Here is a 20,170-nt window from a genome sequence, read left to right as displayed (position 1 = left end):
TTTGGCCAAAAAATCTTGAATAAAATATATTTTTTTAAAAAGTTATCGATGAACAAAACTTGGAGGACTATGAACTGAGAGGTTTAGTGTTAGACTTCAGGAGGACATAGGCTGATGGAATGGATGGGCACGTGGCAGATTAAAGTTAATGCAGACAAGTGTGAAGTGACCCACTTTAAGAGGACGAACAAAGAGAGGCAATATTTATAAAGGGCACTGTTCTAATGAGGCTGCAGGGGCAATGGGAACCTGGGTTATATGTGTACAGATCAATAACAATGGTGGGGAATGTTTGCGAAAGTGGTTAATAAAACGTACAGACTCTGGGCTTTATAAACAGAGACGGGGACTGGATTCTCCGTCTCAGGGACTGTGCCCCCACTCCGTTGTGAAAACTGTTTTTTTTACGCCAGGAAAACTGGTGTCAAAAGGCCGCAGATTGACAGCCTTGCTGGGGTCTGGCAGGCAGCTGTCGTGGAGCTCGCTGCTCCGGCTGCCGATACGGCCTCTGCACCTCCAGGTCAGAGACCGCGCATGCGCAGGACGGCGGCCTCCAGCGGCCGTGCCGTGCTCCATGGCGGACTCAGACCACGGGACCTTGACCAGCAAAATAGTGCCCCGCATCTGCCGCTCGCCCGACCCGGACCGTCCGCACGCACAGCCCCCAGTCCCGAATGAGGCCCCCCTGCCCTCCGATCGGCCTTCCACCGACTATGGCAGCCCCGGACTGAGTCCGCAGCCGTCACACGGGTATCACGGACGGTGGGACCATGAGTGGTCCATGTCGTCAGGAATTCGGCTGGTTGGGGACGGAGAATAGGGGGGTGGGCCTCAGGCAATGGCCTGAGGTGGTGGATAATCTGCACCCCGGGGGGGGGGATGGATTACGGAACTGGCGCCGGCCCCAAATTCGTGCGGGAATCTGGATTCTCTGCTCTGTCGCCGAACGCGATTTCGGCATCGGGTTGCGGAGAATCCAGCCCAGGCTACAAAAACACTAAACGTTTCGAAAACACTGGCGCAGCGGGTCCAATTCTGCGCCATGCTTTTAAGGATGTGAAAGCATTCGAGAGGATGCAGAAAAAAATAGTTCAGGAATGAGGAACTTCAGCGAACCTGATAGACTGGAGGGGCTGGGGGCTGTTCTTTTAGTAGAAGAGAGGGTCGAAGTATTCAAAATGATGAGAGGTGTAGGCAGAGTAGATTGGGGAGAAAAGCGGTTTCCATTAGCAGAAAGTCTGGGAATCAGAGGACACGAATTAAGGTGGCTGGCAAAAGAATCAAAAGGAGATGGGACGATAAATCGTTTTTTTTTTTTTTTTTTTTTTTTTACAGTCAGTAATCAGGGCCTGGAATGCACAGCCCGACAGTGTGGAGGTGACAATTCAATCTCGGTTCTCAAAACAGAGTTGTTTTGCAGATAAATATAGATGAGGGAATGAGGAAGGAAAAAAAATCGCTGGTTGTATTTAGGCCAGCATGAATTGCTGTGAAAAACGTAGTTGGTCACGGAGGTTTAAGAATCAGCCATTTCACCCATGAAGTCCACACTCTCTACACTCTTAGTGTACACTCCCCGGCTCCATCCCCATTTCCCTGCAACTTTAGTTCCCTCAAGTGCCCATCCAATTCCCTTTAGAAATCGTTCATCTTTTCTACACCCTCCACCTATGAAGCAGATGGTTCCAGACCATTGGCAGCGTAAAAACATTCTTCCTTACATCCTCAATGCCTTTAGTTAAACTTTTGTTATTTTAGGATGCCAAGTCTTTCCTCAGCCAGTTTAAGACTTTTATAGGTTAGTGTCTTGAATATAGGAAAGAGTAGGCCATTTGACCCCTTGGGGTTACTTCACCATTCAACTAGACCATGGCTGATCATTTATCTCAATGTCATTGTACCGCAGTATTCCCGTACCCCTGGATGTCTTTAATATCTAGAAATCTGTCAATGTCTGTCTCGAACATGCTCAATGACTGAGCTGCCACAGCCCTCTGGGGTAGAGAATTCCAAAGATTCACCACTCATGAGTGAGGAGATTCTGCCTCATCTCAGTTCTAAATGGGCTGCCTATGTAGGAGCATCATTTCCCTCGGTTTTCTGAGTGCAGTGTCGATTTAGAGGTCAGGAGATTGACGACCATGGGGGGCCAGTGATTTTTCACTGCAAGTTTCTTGGATAATCACGTGTGCAGCAAGTGTCACCAGTTGCTTGTTGCTTGAGACGAAGTTTTAAGTTTCAGAGTTTTGAGAAGCTGCTGGGGGCCCTGCAGCGTATCCGAGGTTCCGAGCTCCCGTCACACCGACTCCAGGAGGCAGTCGCTCCCGTCACAGCGACTCCAGGAGGCAGTCGCTCCCGTCACAGCGACTCCAGCAGGCAGTCGCTCCCGTCACAGCGACTCCAGCAGGCAGTCGCTCCCGTCACAGCGGCTCCAGCAGGCAGTCGCTCCCGTCACACCGACTCCAGGAGGCAGTCGCTCCCGTCACAGCGACTCCAGGAGGCAGTCGCTCCTGTCACACCGACTCCTGGAGGCAGTCGCTCCCATCACACCGACTCCAGGAGGCAGTCGCTCCTGTCACACCGACTCCAGGAGGCAGTCGCTCCTGTCACACCGACTCCAGGAGGCAGTCGCTCCCATCACACCGACTCCAGGAGGCAGTCGCTCCACACCGACTCCAGGAGGCAGTCGCTCCACACCGACTCCAGGAGGCAGTCGCTCCCGTCACACCGACTCCAGGAGGCAGTCGCTCCCGTCACACCGACTCCAGGAGGCAGTCGCTCCACATCGACTCCAGGAGGCAGTCACTCCACATCTACAGAAGGTGGCAAGAGGGAAGGGGCGACCACTGGACAGGGTAGGAGGAAGAAAAACAAAAAATGCAGGATATACCCATCAGGTCCGATGGAATGTCATCAATCGAAAATGTTAACTCTGATTCACTCGATGGCCCGGAAGGTGGCACAGTGGTTAGCACTGCTGCCTCACAGCGCGAGGACCCGGGTTTGATCCCGGCCCCGGATCACTGCCTGTGAGGAGTTTGCACATTCTCCCTGTGTCTGCGTGGGTCTCATCCCCACAACCCAAAGATGTGCAGGGTAGGTGGATTGGCCACGCTAAATTGCCCCTTAAATGGAAAAACAAATTAATTGGGTACACAATTTTTTTTTTTTTTTTAACTCTGATTCTCTCTATATTGATGCCGAGTATTTCCATCAGTTTCCGCTTTTATTCAAGAGGGTGTTACAGTAGCACAGTGCTTAGCACTGTTGCTTCACAGCACCAGGGTCCCAGGTTCGATTCCCGGCTTGGGTCACTGTCTGTGTGGAGTCTGCACGTTCTCCCCGCGTCTGCGTGGGTTTCCTCCAGGTGCTCCGGCTTCCTCCCACAAGTCCCGAAAGACAAGCTGTGTTCCCGAACAGGCGCCGGAACGTGGCACCTAGGGGATTTTCACAGTAACTTCCTTGCTGTTAATGCAAGTCTACTTGTGACAATAAAGATTAATATAAAAGAAACGTACTGTGAGGAATGATAGTATTTCAAGTATGTACATCTGACTGTATATGGTGCACCAATTCTCAAAAGTCTACCCACACCTTCATCACAACAAAGAATAAGTATTTAGCAATGTCCTGTGTAATAAGAATGTATTAACATGTTTCAGTGACAGCAATGTGGAGATGACTTGCAGAATTGCAACAGGGAAATGAATGGGTGTGGCAAACCGATTTGTTCTGCCTTATTCCGCACATTATTTGGTTAACAAACTCACAGTTGGAAACTCCCAGAGAACGGAAAGTTATGCTTGAATGTTATAGATATCATCCCTATTTCCCTGTGCGCGGTAGCACAGTGGTTAGCACAGTTGCTTCACAGCTCCAGGGTCCCAGGTTCGATTCCCGGCTTGGGTCACTGTCCGTGCGGAGTCTGCACGTTCTCCCCGTGTGTGCGTGGGTTTCCTCCGGGTGCTCCGGTTTCCTCCCACAGTCCAAAGATGTGCAGGTTAGGTGGATTGGCCATGATAAATTACCTTTAGATTAGGAGGGGTTACTGGGATAGGGTGGAAGGTGTGGGCTTAAGTAGGGTGCTCTTTCCAAGATCCGGTGCAGATGGGCCGAATGGCCTCCTTCTGCATTGTAAATTCTACGATTCTATAAATAAAATCTACAGTGTAGTTAGCACAATTTTTTCTACTGAGAAGAATACAGTCTCTGTTGTTTGGCAATAAAGAACTTGAGCACTGCTGAAAAATAAAAGAGACAAGTTGTTAAAGTTTTTCATCTTGAACTCATCAGTTTAGACGCTAGAAAGGGACCAACAATTCATATTGCACGAGCAAAGGGTGTTTGGCAAGTTGACTGATTGGTTGAGGCGTTGCCATGGAGAATGCGATGGGGAATTACTGTTACCCCCCACCTGGCGTCTGCCCTGATGAATGGAAGAGGCCAGCGTGCCTCTTTCCTTCAGCAACATTCAAACAGTCTTTCGCTGTCTCAGTCCAACTGTGGAACTTTGTCCTCAAACCCTCTGCCTCACCCCTATTTGATAATCTTTTATACACAAGGGAACAAAATACAATGGGGCCATCTATTCAGGTGCTTATGATCAAAGGTGTTGACAGATAGAGTGAGGGAGTCCAGAACAAAGACCAAAATTAGAGTCGAACCATTCATGAGGGAATTAAAAAACAGAAAATTCTGGAGAAATTGCTTGATTTTTCCAGCATTTCTGTTTCTACATCACTCCTGAATGAAACCAAAATACTGCAAACACTGGAAATCTGTTATCAGGAAGCACTTTTTCACATAAAATGAGGTGACGTTTCAGAACTCTCACTGCTTACCTTCAAAAGAGCTCTTCAGGCCCGGAATCAAATTGACAATTTAAAAACTGAGGTTGATAGATATTTTTTGGGAAAGGATATTAAGGCGGCTACAGGGTTAAGAAACAGAACAGCCCTAAACTAACTAAATGAAGGAACAAACTCCAGATGCTCTGTTCCTATATGAGGGGTAAAATAGGAGCTATCTGCTTTCAAAGTAGAAAACAGAAGTTTGAGACATGCTCCAGGCAAAGGCTGGTTGATTGATCTGTGATACCTGGGCTCTATTCTAAGTGCCAATTAAACTATACATGATCTAGTTGTTGATGTCAGACATCAAATTGGAATTTGAAAACTGAGAATGAGTTTTGTTGGGGAAGGGAATTAAGGGTAAGGAAGAAACGCAGGTAATTGGAATTAAGTCAAGATCAATTATGAATGCTGGAACAGACTTGAGGGCTGAATGGCCTCATCCAGTTATTGGAAGCCCTCAAGCAAGCTTTCAACAGCCTCTCATGGCCCTTTAGCCAAAGGTCAGCCATCTGCTTTTTGCCGACTACTGTCTCAAGATATTATTCAATGTTAGCCCGCACCAGATAATAAGCACCAGGTTTACTGTAACCGTACCCGAGTGTTCCCTGCATCAAGCAGCCAAGAACATTTCTTAACTCTCACAATTTATCAAATTAATTATTCAGCTCTGCAGAAAAATGAGATGTCATCAGTGAATACACCAAATCGTTCAATAATCTCTAACGAGTCCATCACATTCCTGTGACAACCATACAAATGGATCACAGCCAAACTATTTCCAGCGACCCATTTACAGAACGACCAGCTCTCGCGACCCACGCCACATTAACAACAAATTCTCCAAGGTTACTTTAAAAATGTCACACACATTGTTCTGTATTACTAAATGTAAAAATTATCAATTAGCTGCTGTTTCATTCTAAAGGACAGCTCTATCCTGACACCTTGCTAAAGGGTGTAACTCAGGATTATTTTATATCTTCACACCCATCGTTAGCATTTGGATAATTGCAGGCGGGGGCTGGAAGGATTAACAGGCTCAATATTTTTTTTAATTAAAAAAAAAATTTAGAGTGCCCAATTCATTTTTTTCCAATTAAGGGGCAATTTAGCGTGGCCAATCCACCTACCCTGCACATCTTTGGGTTGTGGGGGCGAAAACCCACGCAAACACGGGAAGAATGTGCAAACTCCACATGGACAGTGACCCAGAGCAGGGATCGAACCTGGGACCTCGGCGCCGTGAGGCAGCAGTGCTAACCACTGAGTCACCATGCTGCCCTACAGGCTCAATGTTACACAGTTTTAACAACAACATGTTCACTCTTTTGACATCTAACACGACCTAGATAAGATATTAATTTCAAAACTTTCACTTGAGAAACAGGAACCCTAATTGCTGAACCAAAAGCTCGGTCAGGCAGAATGCCTGTCAGAACCCTTTCCCAGGGAAACAGACTGAAAACATGGTTAAAAAAACAACATGCTTGGCACAGCTCAGCTGACCAATATGCAAAACCTTGTCGACACATTCCATTCTGTACAACTGCAACATTTTACCGGCTCCTGTATACACAAGCATAGTTTAGATGCCAGCTAATGCCACCCTTGGCGAACAATTGAAGACCCGGTAAAGGTAGATGCAAAAGTCCTTGCGGTACAGGAACCAATTTAGCTGATTGAGCCCGTGTAGCCAGGGACAAGTACCTGGGAAGAGGGGGTGGATAGCAGCGGGGGAAGTGATGAAAGAAAAGCAGCATTTTGAAGGGCAAGAGCCTACAGTGTGAGGAGACAATTGGCAAGTGGAGGTAGTGGACATAGGGGCTTGTAGGGGTGGAGGAGGCTGTGTGTCCGTGTTAACTGAGAGAACGATAAAAGGACACGGGGGTTTGTTAGTGACACACTGAACTCAGAAATAACACAGATCCCGACGCTGAACACAGTCACAGGAAATGCCACTCAGAGAATTTTACAGGTCTCTAACTGCAAACTGCCCCAACGACACTGTGGCCCGGAGAAGGGCAATGGCAGCGGATTCTACATCAGCCTCATGTGGTCATACACAGTACTGCAGTGAGAATTTAATCATAGAATTTACAGTGCAGAAGGAGGCCATTCGGCCCATCGAGTCTGCACCGGCTCCTGGAAAGAGCACCCTACCCAAGGTCAACACCTCCACCCTATCCCCATAACCCAGTAACCCCACCCAACACTAAGGGCAATTTTGGACACTAAGGGCAATTTATCATGGCCAATCCACCTAACCTGCACATCTTTGGACTGTGGGAGGAAACCAGAGCACCCGGAGGAAACCCACACAGACACGGGGAGAACATGCAGACTCCAAGCAGACGGTGACCCAAGCCGGAATCGAACCTGGGACCCTGGAGCTGTGAAGCAATTGTGCTATCCACAAGGCTACCGCGCTGCCCACCAGCTAATCAGACAGAAAACCCCCAAAATGGGCAGGCCACCTTTCAGCGACCCATTTCACACCAGCCTGCGACCCACCCACAGGTTGAGAGACACACTTTGAAAAACGCTGGTCCAAATGCAGCAATCTGAACGACCCAACACAGGAGGCATTATTTCAATCTCAATGAGAATAGGTCATTTAGATGCAATAACCGAAATAGAAAGATTAGATTGCGTCGTTGTTCCGTGGGAGAGAAATAAAAATTACAAGAGTTTTGCAGCAGTGAATTTAAATACGCAACATTTCAATCAGGCCCTTCAAGATCTTATTGCTGCGGCAGAAAGTGCACACAAATATTTAGGTTTCCCTTTATCAGTCAGGGATAAAGTTTATGAAATAGAATATCAGTCAGCGTGGAAAATGGAAAAAAACATAGGAAAAGAAGAGTATATTTCAGTTCCGCCACATACAAGAAAGTGCTCTGAAATTCAGTCACTTGTTCTGTAGTATCCAGTATTCAAAAATGCTAAATCTTGAAGTATTGTGGTTTAAACTTTCATTTACATTAGTTTTTTATTCTTTCACGGGATGTGGATGCCACCAGTCATGTCAGTTTGCTTCCTATTCGTGATAGTCTTTGCAAAGGTAACAGGGAGCCACTTTCATGAATCGTTGCAGTCCTGTGTGGTGTAGGTACACCCACTGTGCTGTTAGGGAGGGGGTTCCAGCATTTTCGCCCAGTGACAGTGAAGGGGAATAGCGATATATTTCCAAGTCAGGATGGGAACCTCCAGGTGGTGGGATTCCCAGGCATTTGCTGCCCTTGTCCTTTCAGATGGTAGAGGTCGTGGGTTTGGAAGGTGCCTTTGCGGAAGTGCATCTTAAAGATAGTGGACACTGCTGCTACTGTACATTGGTGGTGGAGGAAGTACCGATGAAGAGGGCTGCTTTGTCCTGGATGGTGTCGACCTTCTTGAGTGTTGCTGGAGCTGCACTCATCCAGGCAAATTACACTCCTGACTAGTGTCTTGTAGATGGTGGACAGGTTTTGGGGAGTCAGGAGGGGAGTTCTTACTGCTGAATTCCCAGTCTTTGACCTGCTCTGGTAGCTGCAGTATTTACAAGCCTGCTCTAGTCAGGTTTCTGGTCAACGGGAAATACCAGGATTTTCAAGCCCTTTCGGACGTTTTTGATATCTCATAGAGTGAATCAAATTGGCTGAAGACTTACATCGGTGATGCTGGGAACCTCAGGTGGAGAACAATATAGATCATCATACAAATCAATTTACACCGTTTAGGTGTGGGTATGACAGTTGTATTCAATACCCACACACTTAAGTCACCTCAAAACAAATGCAGTTCAAAGAAAGGCCCATCAAACATTCAGACCGAGTCACTGCTCTGTCCAGGCAGCATGATACGTCAGCACAGCAACATCTAGCTGTTTGGTGAGGCCCACTGAAATACAGCTCATGAAAGTTATTTTATTTGGAAACATAAAATATATACTCTACCTCATTTCCAATTGCTCTCACTTTATCGAGTGCATCCAGAAAATATTTCTCTGCCGCCTTCCAGCTGAAACAAAATTGTTTAAACTCATTTCAGCAAAAGTAAATGGACAAGTTAGAAGACAACTGTGGATTCTCTCTGGAATGACAAATCATTTTATCTGGACATTATTATTTGAAGGATCTTATTTTGGCAAATGTTGTCTCCATTCATCAGTTGACTTCAGTTGCACTGTCACATTTTTGGTGAAACTTTCCCCTGCCCTTGTTATATCGACGCTAAGGGCGTATTGTACGGCAATACACAATCTGCTTATTGGCTGGTCATTTTAATAGAATCATACAGCACAGGACGCCATTCAGCCCATCATGCCAGTGCTGGTTCTCTGAAAGAGCTTTTCAATTAGGCCCACTCCTTCACTCTTGCCGAATTTTTAATTTCCAAATATTTATCCAAATGTCATCTGAAATCCCCTGAACTGTTGCTGCCTTAGGCAGCCCCTCAGGATTGATGGGTTTCAAGGCGGCTGATAAGTCCAATGCCCATGCTGTGTTCAGAGCTATCATCTCTATTTGTACAAATTCATTCTTCCTGGGAAAATAAGTACATTTAAAAGTTTGCCTTTGTTTTAAACTTGTGTAAGTGTTTTTTCACAAATTTAAAGTGCCCAATTCTTTTTTTTCCCCAATTAAGGGGCAATTTAGCATGGCATTTTTCCAAGATCTGTGGGCATTAATGCAGGAAGCCACCAAACATGTCAAAAGGATACAAGGATGAGACATTTAAAGTGGAATGGTGTGTGAAAAGAGACACAGCCCGTGTGACACAGAGTTTGTGAGAAAGATTAAAAGTGCAAGAGAGTGAAAGGCTTGGATACACAGACACCATGCACAGTATAGAATGGAGCCATTTGATTCATGGCGTCTGTGCTGGTGTTTGAACCCAACTCCACTAATTCCATTTCCCTGACTTGGATTCCCACAAGATCTCCTGTGTTGCAGCGATTTAAACATTTCTTTAAGATCTACGCATTCTCTCTACTTGAGCATCCTGAACTTGAGAAAGAATTTGACAGTGAGAAGCTTGATTTGCTGTATAATTTAAGCTGATGTGCGTGTGCATCAAAAATTTTGAACCACTTACTCTGCGTTTTGAAAAGCCACCACTCCCATCTCGTGAAGGACAAAAGGGTCCTCGGGTGCCGTGCTCAAGGCCTGACTGAAGAATCTCTCTGCCAGCTTCGAATTGTTGGTGAGTCCATACTCGAGTCCAATATACAACATTGGTAAGTGACAACTGCGGGTAACAGAACGTAAAACTTCTGTAACACTGTAGTCCTTTGAAAGGTGTAAATAAAATCAAAACCAGTGAATACAACAATGGCATTACAGACCAGGCACATAAATACCTGCAAATCAAACCTTGCTTTCTTAACACAAAAACTAATTGTGGCTACATAGGAGTTGGAATTAAGTTGAACTTATTTTTTTAATTTATTCGACAAATGCTATCTCAAACCGATTGGTTGAATGCCAATGTCATCAAGGCAATGTGAACTCCTACACACACAGTTTCAGGAGATAGGTAAAAGATTTTTTAAAAAGACAGCGGAAGGTGGTAACGTCCAAGTTACTCCCAGTGCCATGCGCTGGTATGGACAGAAACAGGAAGCTAGCACAGGTTAATGTGTGTCTGGAAAGGTGGAGTAGGAGGGAGTGTCTCAAATTTTAGGGGCTTTGAGACCTGTACAGCCAGATGGATTGCACTTGAGAGAATCAATGTCTTGAGGTGGGTGAAGAGTTAAACTACTATGTCATAGTAAGCAGTCTCACAACACCAGGTGAAAGTCCAACAGGTTTTATTTGAAATCACAAGCTTTTGAAGCACTGCTCCTTCATCAGGGAAGGTGGTTTAAAGTGTGTCTTCTTCAATGCCAGGAGCATCCGGAATAAGGTGGGTGAACTTGCGGCATGGGTTGGTACCTGGGACTTCGATGTTGTGGCCATTTCGGAGACATGGATAGAGCAGGGACAGGAATGGTTGTTGCAGGTGCCGGGGTTTAGATATTTCAGTAAGCTCAGGGAAGGTGGTAAAAGAGGGGTTGGGGTGGAATCGTTAGTCAAGGACAGTATTACGGGGACAGAAAGAACGTTTGATGAGGACTCGTCTACTGAGGTAGTGGGCTGACGTTAGAAACAGGAAAGGAGAGGTAACCCCGTTAGGGGTTTTCTATAGGCCTCCGAAAAGTTCCAGAGATGTAGAGGAAAGGATAGCAAATATGATTCTGGATAGGAGCGAAAGCAACAGGGTAGTTGTTATGGGGGACTTTAACTTCCCAAATATTGACTGGAAACGCTATAGTTTGAGTACTTTAGATGGGTCCGTTTTTGTCCAATGTGTGTAGGAGGGTTTCCTGACACAGTATGTAGATAGGCCAACGAGAGGAGAGGCCATATTGGATTTGGTACTGGGTAATGAACCAGGACAGGTGTTAGATTTGGAGGTAGGTGAGCACTTTGGTGATAGTGACCACAATTCGATTAAGTTTACTTTAGTGATGGAAAGGGATAGGTATATACCGCAGGGCAAGAGTTATATCTGGGGGAAAGGCAATTATGATGCGATGAGGCAAGACTTAGGATGCATCGGATGGAGAGGAAAACTGCAGGGGATGGGCACAATGGATATGTGGCGCTTGTTCAAGGAACAGCTACTGCGTGTCCTTGATAAGTATGTACCTGTCAGGCAGGGAGGAAGTGGTCGAGCAAGGGAACCGTGGTTTACTAAAGCAGTCAAAACACTTGTTAAGAGGAAGGAGGCGGCTTATGTAAAGATGAGACATGAAGGTTCAGTTAGGGCGCTCGAGAGTTACAAGTTAGCTAGGAAGGACCTAAAGAGAGAGCTAAGAAGAGCCAGGAGGGGACATGAGAAGTCTTCGGCAGGTAGGATCAAGGATAACCCTAAAGCTTTCTATAGATATGTCAGGAATAAACGAATGACTAGGGTAAGAGTAGGGCCAGTCAAGGACAGTAGTGGGAAGCTGTGCGTGGAGTCCGAAGAGATAGGAGAGGTGCTAAATGAATATTTTTCGTCAGTATTTACACAGGAAAAAGACAATGTTATTGAGGAGAATACTGAGATTCAGGCTAGTAGACTAGAAGGGCTTGAGGTTCATAAGGAGGAGGTGTTAGCAATTCTGGAAAGTGTGAAAATAGATAAGTCCCCTGGGCCGGATGGGATTTATCCGAGAAGTCTCTGGGAAGCTAGGGAGGAGATTGCTGAGCCTATGGCTTTGATCTTTAAGTCATCTTTGTCTACAGGAATAGTGCCAGAAGACTGGAGGATAGCAAATGTTGTCCCCTTGTTCAAGAAGGGGAGTAGTGACAACTCCGGTAACTATAGACCAATGAGCCTTACTTCTGTGTGGGCAATATCTTGGAAAGGTTTATAAGAGATAGGATGTATAATCATCTGGAAAGGAATAATTTGATTAGAGATAGTCAACACGGTTTTGTGAAGGGTAGGTCGTGCCTCACAAACCTTATTGAGTTCTTTGAGAAGGTGACCAAACAGGTGGATGAGGGTAAAGCAGTTGATGTGGTGTATATGGATTTCAGTAAAGCGTTTGATAAGGTTCCCCACGGTAGGCTACTGCAGAAAATACAGAGACATGGGATTCAGGGTGATTTAGCAGTTTGGATCAGAAATTGGCTAGCTGGAAGAAGACAAAGGGTGGTGGTTGATGGGAAATGTTCAGACTGGAGTCCAGTTCCTAGTGGTGTACCTCAAGGATCTGTTTTGGGGCCACTGCTGTTTGTCATTTTTTATAAATGCCCTGGAGGGCGTAGAAGGATGGGTGAGTAAATTTGCAGATGACACTAAAGTCGGTGGAGTTGTGGACAGTGCAGAAGGATGTTACAAGTTATAGAGGGACATAGATAAGCTGCAGCGCTGGGCTGAGAGGTGGCAAATGGAGTTTAATGCAGAAAAGTGTGAGGTGATTCATTTTGGAAGGAATAACAGGGCAGCACGGTAGCATTGTGGCTAGCACAATTGCTTCACAGCTCCAGGGTCCCAGGTTCGGTTCCCCGCTGGGTCACTATCTGTGCGGAGTTTGCACGTTCTCCCAGTGTCTGCGTGGGTTTCCTCCGGGTGCTCCGGTTTCCTCCCACAGTCCAAAGATGTGCAGGTTAGGTGGATTGGCCATGATGAATTGCCCTTAGTGTCCAAAATTGCCCTTAGTGTTGGGTGGGGTTACTGGGTTATGGGGATAGGGTGGAGGTGTTGACCTTGGTATAGGGTGCTCTTTCCAAGAGCCGGTGCAGACTCGATGGGCCGAATGGCGCCCTTCTGCACTGTAAAAATTCTATAAACCCAGGATGAACAGGGATATCCACTGCTTGCTGAAGTCTAGGTCTGAAGCGTATAAGTCAGGCGACCCTGACCTATACAAGAAAGCCAGATATGATCTAAGGAGATCCATCAAAGATGTCAAAAGACAGTACCGGACCAAGCTCGAGTGCCAGGCTAGCCACACAGATCCCCGCCGATTATGGCAAGGTCTGCAAGACATAACGGGCTACAAGATGAAGGCATGTAAAATCGCCGGCTCCAACGCACCCCTCCCTGATGAGCTCAACGCATTCTATGCCCACTTTGAGCAAGAGGTCAGAGAGTGCGCCCTCCACCCTGGAAGCCTCGGATGAACTTGTATCTGAGATCACCACTGCAGATGTCAGAGCAGCCTTCTCGAAGGTCAACCCACGGAAAGCCACTGGTCCGGATGGGGTACCCGGACAAGCACTCAGGTCTTGTGCAGATCAGCTGGCGGGGGTATTCGCAGACATCTTCAACCTCTCTTTATAACAATCTGAGGTCCCTATCTGCTTCAAGAAGACGACCATCATCCTTGTACCAAATAAAAGCCAGGCAGCGTGCCTTAATGACTATCGTCCAGTGGCTCTGACATCCATCATCATGAAGTGCTTTGAAAGGTTAGTCATGGCACGAATCAACTCCAGCCTCCCGGATTGCCTTGATCCACTACAGTTCGCCTACCGCTGCAACAGGTCCACAGCAGACGCCATAGCCATGGCCCTGCACTCTACCCTGGAACACCTAAATAACAAAGACACCCATGTCAGACTCCTATTTATTGACTACAGCTCAGCCTTCAACACTATTATTCCGACAAAACTCATCTCCAAACTCCGTGTCCTGGGTCTCGGCTCCTCCCTCTGCGACTGGACCCTGAACTTCCTAACCCACAGACTACCAATCAGTAAAGATAGGCAACACCTCCTCCACGATCATCCTCAACACCAGTGCCCCACAAGGCTGTGTCCTCAGCCCCCTACTATACTCCTTATACACCTATGACTATGTGGCTAAATTCCCCTCCAACTCGATTCTCAAATTTGCCGATGACACCACCGTAGTGGGTCAGATTTCAAACAATGAAGAGACAGAGTACAGGAATGAGATCGAGAATCTGGTGAACTGTTGCTCCGACAATAATCTCTCCCTCAATGTCAACAAAACGAAGGAGATTGTCATCGACTTCAGAAAGCATAGAGGAGAACATGCCCCTGTCTACATCAATGGGAACGAAGTAGAGAGGGTCGAGAGCTTTAAGTTTTTAGGTGTATAGATCACCAACAGCCTGTCCTAGTCTCCCCCCCCCCCCCCCCCCCCCCCCCATGCCGACACCATAGTTAAGAAAGCCCACCAACGACTACTTTCTCAGAAGACTAAGGAAATTTGGCATGTCAGCGACGACTCTCACCAACATTTACAGATGCACCAGAGAAAGCATTCTTTCTGGTTGTATCACAGCTCGGTATGGTTCCTGCTCTGCCCAAGACCGCAGGAAACTACAAAAGGTCGTGAATGTAGCCCAGTCCATCACGCAAACCAGCCTCCCACCCATTGACTCGATCTACAATTCCCGCTGCCTCGGAAAGGCAGCCAGCGTAATTAAGGACCCCAATCACCCCGGACATACTCTCTTCCACCTTCTCCCGTCAGGATAAAGATACCAAAGTTTGAGGTCATGTACCAACCGACTCAAGAACAGCTTCTTCCCTGCTGCCATCAGACTTTTGAATGGACCTACCTCGTATTAAGTTGATCTTTTCTCTACACCTTGCTATAACTGTAACATTATATTCTGCAGTCTCTCCTTCCTTCCCTATGTACGGTATGCATTGTTTGTACAGCAGGCAAGAAACAATACTTTTCACTGTATACTGATACATGTGACAATAATAAATCAAAATCAAATCATTGCAGCCTTAATATCAGCCTACTTGTGACACTAATAATAATCTTTATTGTCACAAGTAGGCTTACATTTACACTGCAATAAATTACTGTGAAAAGCCCCTCGTCGCCACATTCCGGGTACACAGAAAATTCAGAATATCCAATTCCCCTGACAACACGTCTTTTGGAATAAAGATTATCAGAAAAATGCCACGAATGCGGGAGTTCAGTTACATGGTGAAACTGGAAAATCTAACATTGTCCCCGTGTTTGCGTGGGTCTCACTCCCACAACCCAAAGATGTGCAGGTTATATGGATTGACCACGCGAAATTGGCCCTTAATTGGAAAAAAAATAATTGGGAACTCTAGTTCATAGAATTTACAGTGCAGAAGGAGGCCATTTGGCCCATCGAGTCTGCACCGGCTCTTGGAAAGAGCACCCTACCCAAGGTCAACACCTCCACCCTATCCCCATAACCCAGTAACCCCACCCAACACTAAGGGTAATTTTGAACACTAAGGGCAATTTATCATGGCCAATCCACCTAACCTGCACATCTTTGGACTGTGGGAGGAAACCGGAGCACCCGGAGGAAACCCACGCACACACGGGGAGGATGTGCAGACTCCGCACAGACAGTGACCCAAGCCGGAATTGAACCTGGGACCCTGGAGCTGTGAAGCAATTGTGCTATCCACAATGCTACCGTGCTGCCCTTAACTCTAAATTTATATTAAAAAAATAAGAAACTGGAAAACCTGGAATTGTTCTCCTCGTAACAGAGATTAAGACCTGAGATTTTGGGAGAGTGAATTGGGAAATACTGTTTCCTTGGCCAGTATCCAGTCATAGATTAAAAATAATCAGCAAAAGAAATGGAGGGGAAATGAGGGTAAAATTCTTCACACAATCGGAAAGGAAGCTGCTGTCAGATTCCATCAGAACTTTCAAAAAGAAACATGTGTATTTGAAGAGGAATAATTTACAGGATTATAATAATCTTTATTGTCACAAGTAGGCTTCCATTAACACTGCAATGAAGTTACTGTGGAAAGCCCCTAGTCGCCACATTCCGGCAGCTGTTTGGGGGAGAATTCAGAATGTCCAAATGACCTAACATCACGTCTTTCGGGACTTGTGGGAGGAAACCGGAGCACCCGGAGGAAACCCACGCAGACACGGGGAGAACGTGCAGACTCCCCACAGACAGTGACCCAAGCCGGGAATTGAACCCGGGACCCTGGTGCTGTGAAGCAACAGTGCTAACCACTGTGCAACCATGGGGAAAAAGCTGGAGTGTGGACTAAATCAGACAGTTCCTGATCAACAGAATTAATTGCCTTCTTCTGACCTACACTTGACTCCAGATCCACAGCATTGTGGGTGACTCCTAACTGCCCTCTGAATGGCCGAGCAAGTCGTCCAGTTCAAGGATTATTAGGAATCAGCAACAAACGTTGCTCCAGCCAGTGCCACCCACATCACCCCAATTTTTTTTTTTAAGTTTTAAATATTTGGTTTCTGAATAAATGCACAAAAATGTAGATGAATATTACTGGACAACATACCATTTCAGGGAGTGCTGGGGGATAACTTCAAGGAAGTTACTTATGTCAGGACTTGAGAAGTGAACAAACTTGATTTTATTAAGAGCCTCACCCCATTCTGGACATTTGGATTGGTTATTTTGACATGTTTTGCGGCTTCTCCGCTCTTCCCAAAATGGTGTCACAAGGCATTTTACGACAGAACAGGTAGAAAGTGCCTCTTCTGAATACTCACCAGAAAGACCAGATTGCCAACAAGCCAATGCTCCCTCATTACAGCACCCAGAGTGTCAGCCTAGATTGTATACTGAATTCCTACAGTGGGGTTTGCATCCATATCGTCAGGGCTGGGAGAGCTGAGCTAAACTGACACTGGCTGGATGATTGGAAACCGATGGAAAAATATAAGTGGGAAGAATAGGCTTATTTTGTTTTAAAAGGGTGTTGACATCAGATTTGTAGACTGCGTTGGCAGATTGCACTGACAAACACTTGATGGCAAAATCAATACTGCTTGTTTGGAATTTAAAAAAAAAAATTAAATGACAGAGGTCATCAGCAAGGTGAACAATGTAAGTTGTGTAAAAATATTTACTGCGATTCGACAATTCCAGTGAAACTCTTACCCTTTCATTAGCTGTGCTGCTGTGAAATAGGCAGCCATGGCCTGGTCATGCTCGCCTTCCACCGCAAAGGAATGGCCATAGGCAATCCATGCTGGCCCGTAAGTTCGTTCAAGGGTGGTGGCTTTACTGAAAGGTTAGAACAACCTGGATTACAAAAGCAAGCCAATAGAATCCCAATTACCCGGGATTACTGTGGAGATCATAAATTAATTAGGGCTTCGATTAGGAAACAGATTCAACACCAGAGGAACAGACAGAGGAATTTAAAATATAAAAGAGTTAACAAATAGGATCACTCTGCAGAGAGTCGGCACACACCTTCGCTCAAATTCTTTGCATTTTCAACTGACTCCGACCCCACACTCAGCCTCTCTCTATTTGGGTTTGTTCCAGATTTCTATTCCCCTTTCGTGTGTGAAAAAGTACTTCCTTGTTTCACCCCTGAACGGGTTGCCTCTAATTGAAAGGTTACTCTCCATAAACTGACACAATAAATCACTCCATAACCCAGGTAACGACTGCTAACACTCTCACCTGAGATACCTTCTGGCATGTTCGTTCTTGTGCCCGACCATCAGATAATAGCAGCCCACAGCAAACCAAGACACCTGCGGGAAAATCCCAACCATCACTACCAGGAAAGTTAATAAAACGCACGGGAACTGAAAGCTCTGTACCCAGGACCCTGGTGAGGATGTGGAACGCACCACCTCAGGGGGAGGCTGAAGCAAACAGCATAGATACATTTAAGTAAAAGCTGGATTAAAAACATACAGAAGAAATGAATAGAAGGGTATATACTGACAGCTGGAGGAGGCTCATCTGGAGCATTAACATCAGCACGGACTAGCCGGGCCGAATGGTCATTTCTGTGTTGTAAATCCGGAGGAGAAATTTGTTCCAGACTTGTATTGATTCCCCGGGGACAGACAATGCCACTAGCAGTTGCGCACGTGATATTGTTCAATGATATCAAGGATCAATACACATAGAACATGCCGACAATAGCCCGTGGCAATGTCGACAACCTGGGGAAGTCAACTGCTCTCACTGTGTAACTGAAAAAGTACAGAATGTGATTGCTTGAAAGCTTAACCAGTGGGAAGCCACAGGAGGTGCAGATGGACCCCAGAATTGATCCCTGATCAGTGCGTAGATGGCAACAGGCGCTCAGTTGACCACAATAGCTCTCGATTAGGAAGGAGAAAACAATTTGTGTAGCCCCACCCTAATAACTGCGCAGTGGCCCCATGGTGGAAATGCAAGAATGCAAAAATCAATTAAACAGGCAGGATGTGCAAATGAAATGAAATGAAAATTGCTTATTGTCACAAGTAGGCTTCAAATGAAGCTAGTGAAAAGCCCCTAGTCGCCACATTCCGGCACCTGTTCGGGGAGGCTGGTACGGAAATGTGGCCAAGATTCCCATTAATGCAGCCCGTTTAATGCATTGCCCAATACAGTCCTGATTCCTCTAGGGTCACACACCCCTCAAGGAAAACATTGGATGTAGGTCACTTGTGATGCCTCATGCAGTGAAACAGCTTGCTGACATTATCACGGCACACAGGTGAATAGGTGACCATTTTGGGCAGAGCCCTTGAAAGGCATTTTGCAGCAAGGAGCCAGCAGCTTCAAGAGAGGAGAAAATTGCTAAGAAAAATAATAAAATGGAATAATTAATAATTAGACCAGCTACTTACTGGATTATTGGGATACAAATCCACCAACTTATGTGCAAGGTAGAACAGTTCTGAAAATCAGTAAAACAACAGAGATTTAAGCATATGCAAATGTTTCATTTTTCAACCGGGGATTTGTTGAGAAATACACAGAATCAGAACCCACAGAACATTCTCATGTCACATATTTTTTTAAAAAAAATAAATTTAGAGTACCCAATTCATTTTTTCCAATTAAGGGGCAATTTAGCGTGGCCAATCCACCTACCCTGCACATCTTTGGGTTGTGGGGGCGAAACCCACGCAAAGACGGGGAGAATGTGCAAACTCCACACGGACAGTGACCCAGGGCCGGGATCGAACCTGGGACCTCGGCGCCGTGAGACTGCAGTGCTAACCACTGCGCCACCGTGCTGCCCTTACATGTCACATATTGAAGTAAACTCCATAAGATACAGGAATTACTACTGATATTTTAAAAAGGAGGAAGAAGCTGAGAAGAGGAACAAGTTCCACTGAGTAGGGCAGAGACGACTAAATGTTCTTTTGCCAATGCTGAAACAGAGGGAAACAAGGACAGGCAGGCAGAGCAAGGGAGAGGCAGAGGGACCATAAGGCTTAGTAAAGCTGCAGTGTGGATGTGGTTGAAGCTGGTGGGACCGCTGACAGGGATTGAGCTCACTAAGTCAAATTAGGGAAAAGAAAATGTTAGAACAGAAAGGGCTGATTCAGTTCCTACCATTTGCTTTGTTCAATTCCACCAAGGTCCCGATGTGCACAGGAAGGAGCACTGCATGGTAGGGATCTTTATTCATCACCCTACCAGGAAACATACAGCATGTTACATATATTCCTTTGAAATGAACTCAAATGTGCACAAACAATTCCTTTTTAAACAAATGTGAATGTTCTTCAGCTTCACTGAAGCCAGTTGTCAGCCGTGGCTCAGAGGGCAGCGCTCTGGTCTCCATGTCATAAAGGTTATGGGTTCAAGTCCCACTCCAGTGACTTGAGCCCATGGTCCAGTCAGACACTCCTGTGCAATGCTGAGGTGGTGCTGCACTGTCAGAGGAGCCACCATTCAAATGAGACGTTAAACCAGAGCCCTGTCTGCTTTCTCAGGCAGACATACAAGATGCCATGCCACAACTTACAAGAGCAGTGGGAGCGTTCAATCCAGTATCTTGGCCAATATCCATTCTTCAGCCAACGTCATTACAAGCAGGCGTTATACAGTTACCAGATTGCTGTTTGTGCAATCTTGT

The 20,170-nt window shown here is 46.1% G+C and overlaps 1 protein-coding gene across 2 annotated transcripts in view; it reads right to left on the bottom strand.

The window, feature by feature from the left end:
• Nucleotides 1-20,170, bottom strand: part of cdc16 (cell division cycle 16 homolog (S. cerevisiae)) — a 64,860-nt gene that overhangs the window by 20,346 nt on the left and 24,344 nt on the right. For both annotated transcript variants that reach the window (XM_072476022.1, XM_072476023.1), the window contains 6 exons: nt 19,645-19,724; nt 18,927-18,976; nt 17,758-17,831; nt 17,224-17,349; nt 9,927-10,079; nt 8,786-8,849 (listed from right to left, as the gene is read on the bottom strand). In XM_072476022.1, the coding sequence (XP_072332123.1) occupies nt 8,786-8,849; nt 9,927-10,079; nt 17,224-17,349; nt 17,758-17,831; nt 18,927-18,976; nt 19,645-19,724 (547 nt within the window). The remainder of the gene's footprint in view (nt 1-8,785; nt 8,850-9,926; nt 10,080-17,223; nt 17,350-17,757; nt 17,832-18,926; nt 18,977-19,644; nt 19,725-20,170) is intronic.

Source organism: Scyliorhinus torazame, chromosome 15 (assembly GCF_047496885.1).
Source record: "Scyliorhinus torazame isolate Kashiwa2021f chromosome 15, sScyTor2.1, whole genome shotgun sequence".
NCBI classification, from domain to species: Eukaryota; Metazoa; Chordata; class Chondrichthyes; order Carcharhiniformes; family Scyliorhinidae; genus Scyliorhinus; species Scyliorhinus torazame.
Note: the sequence above shows the minus strand (reverse complement) of the source record. Positions and strands in the feature narration are given on the sequence as shown.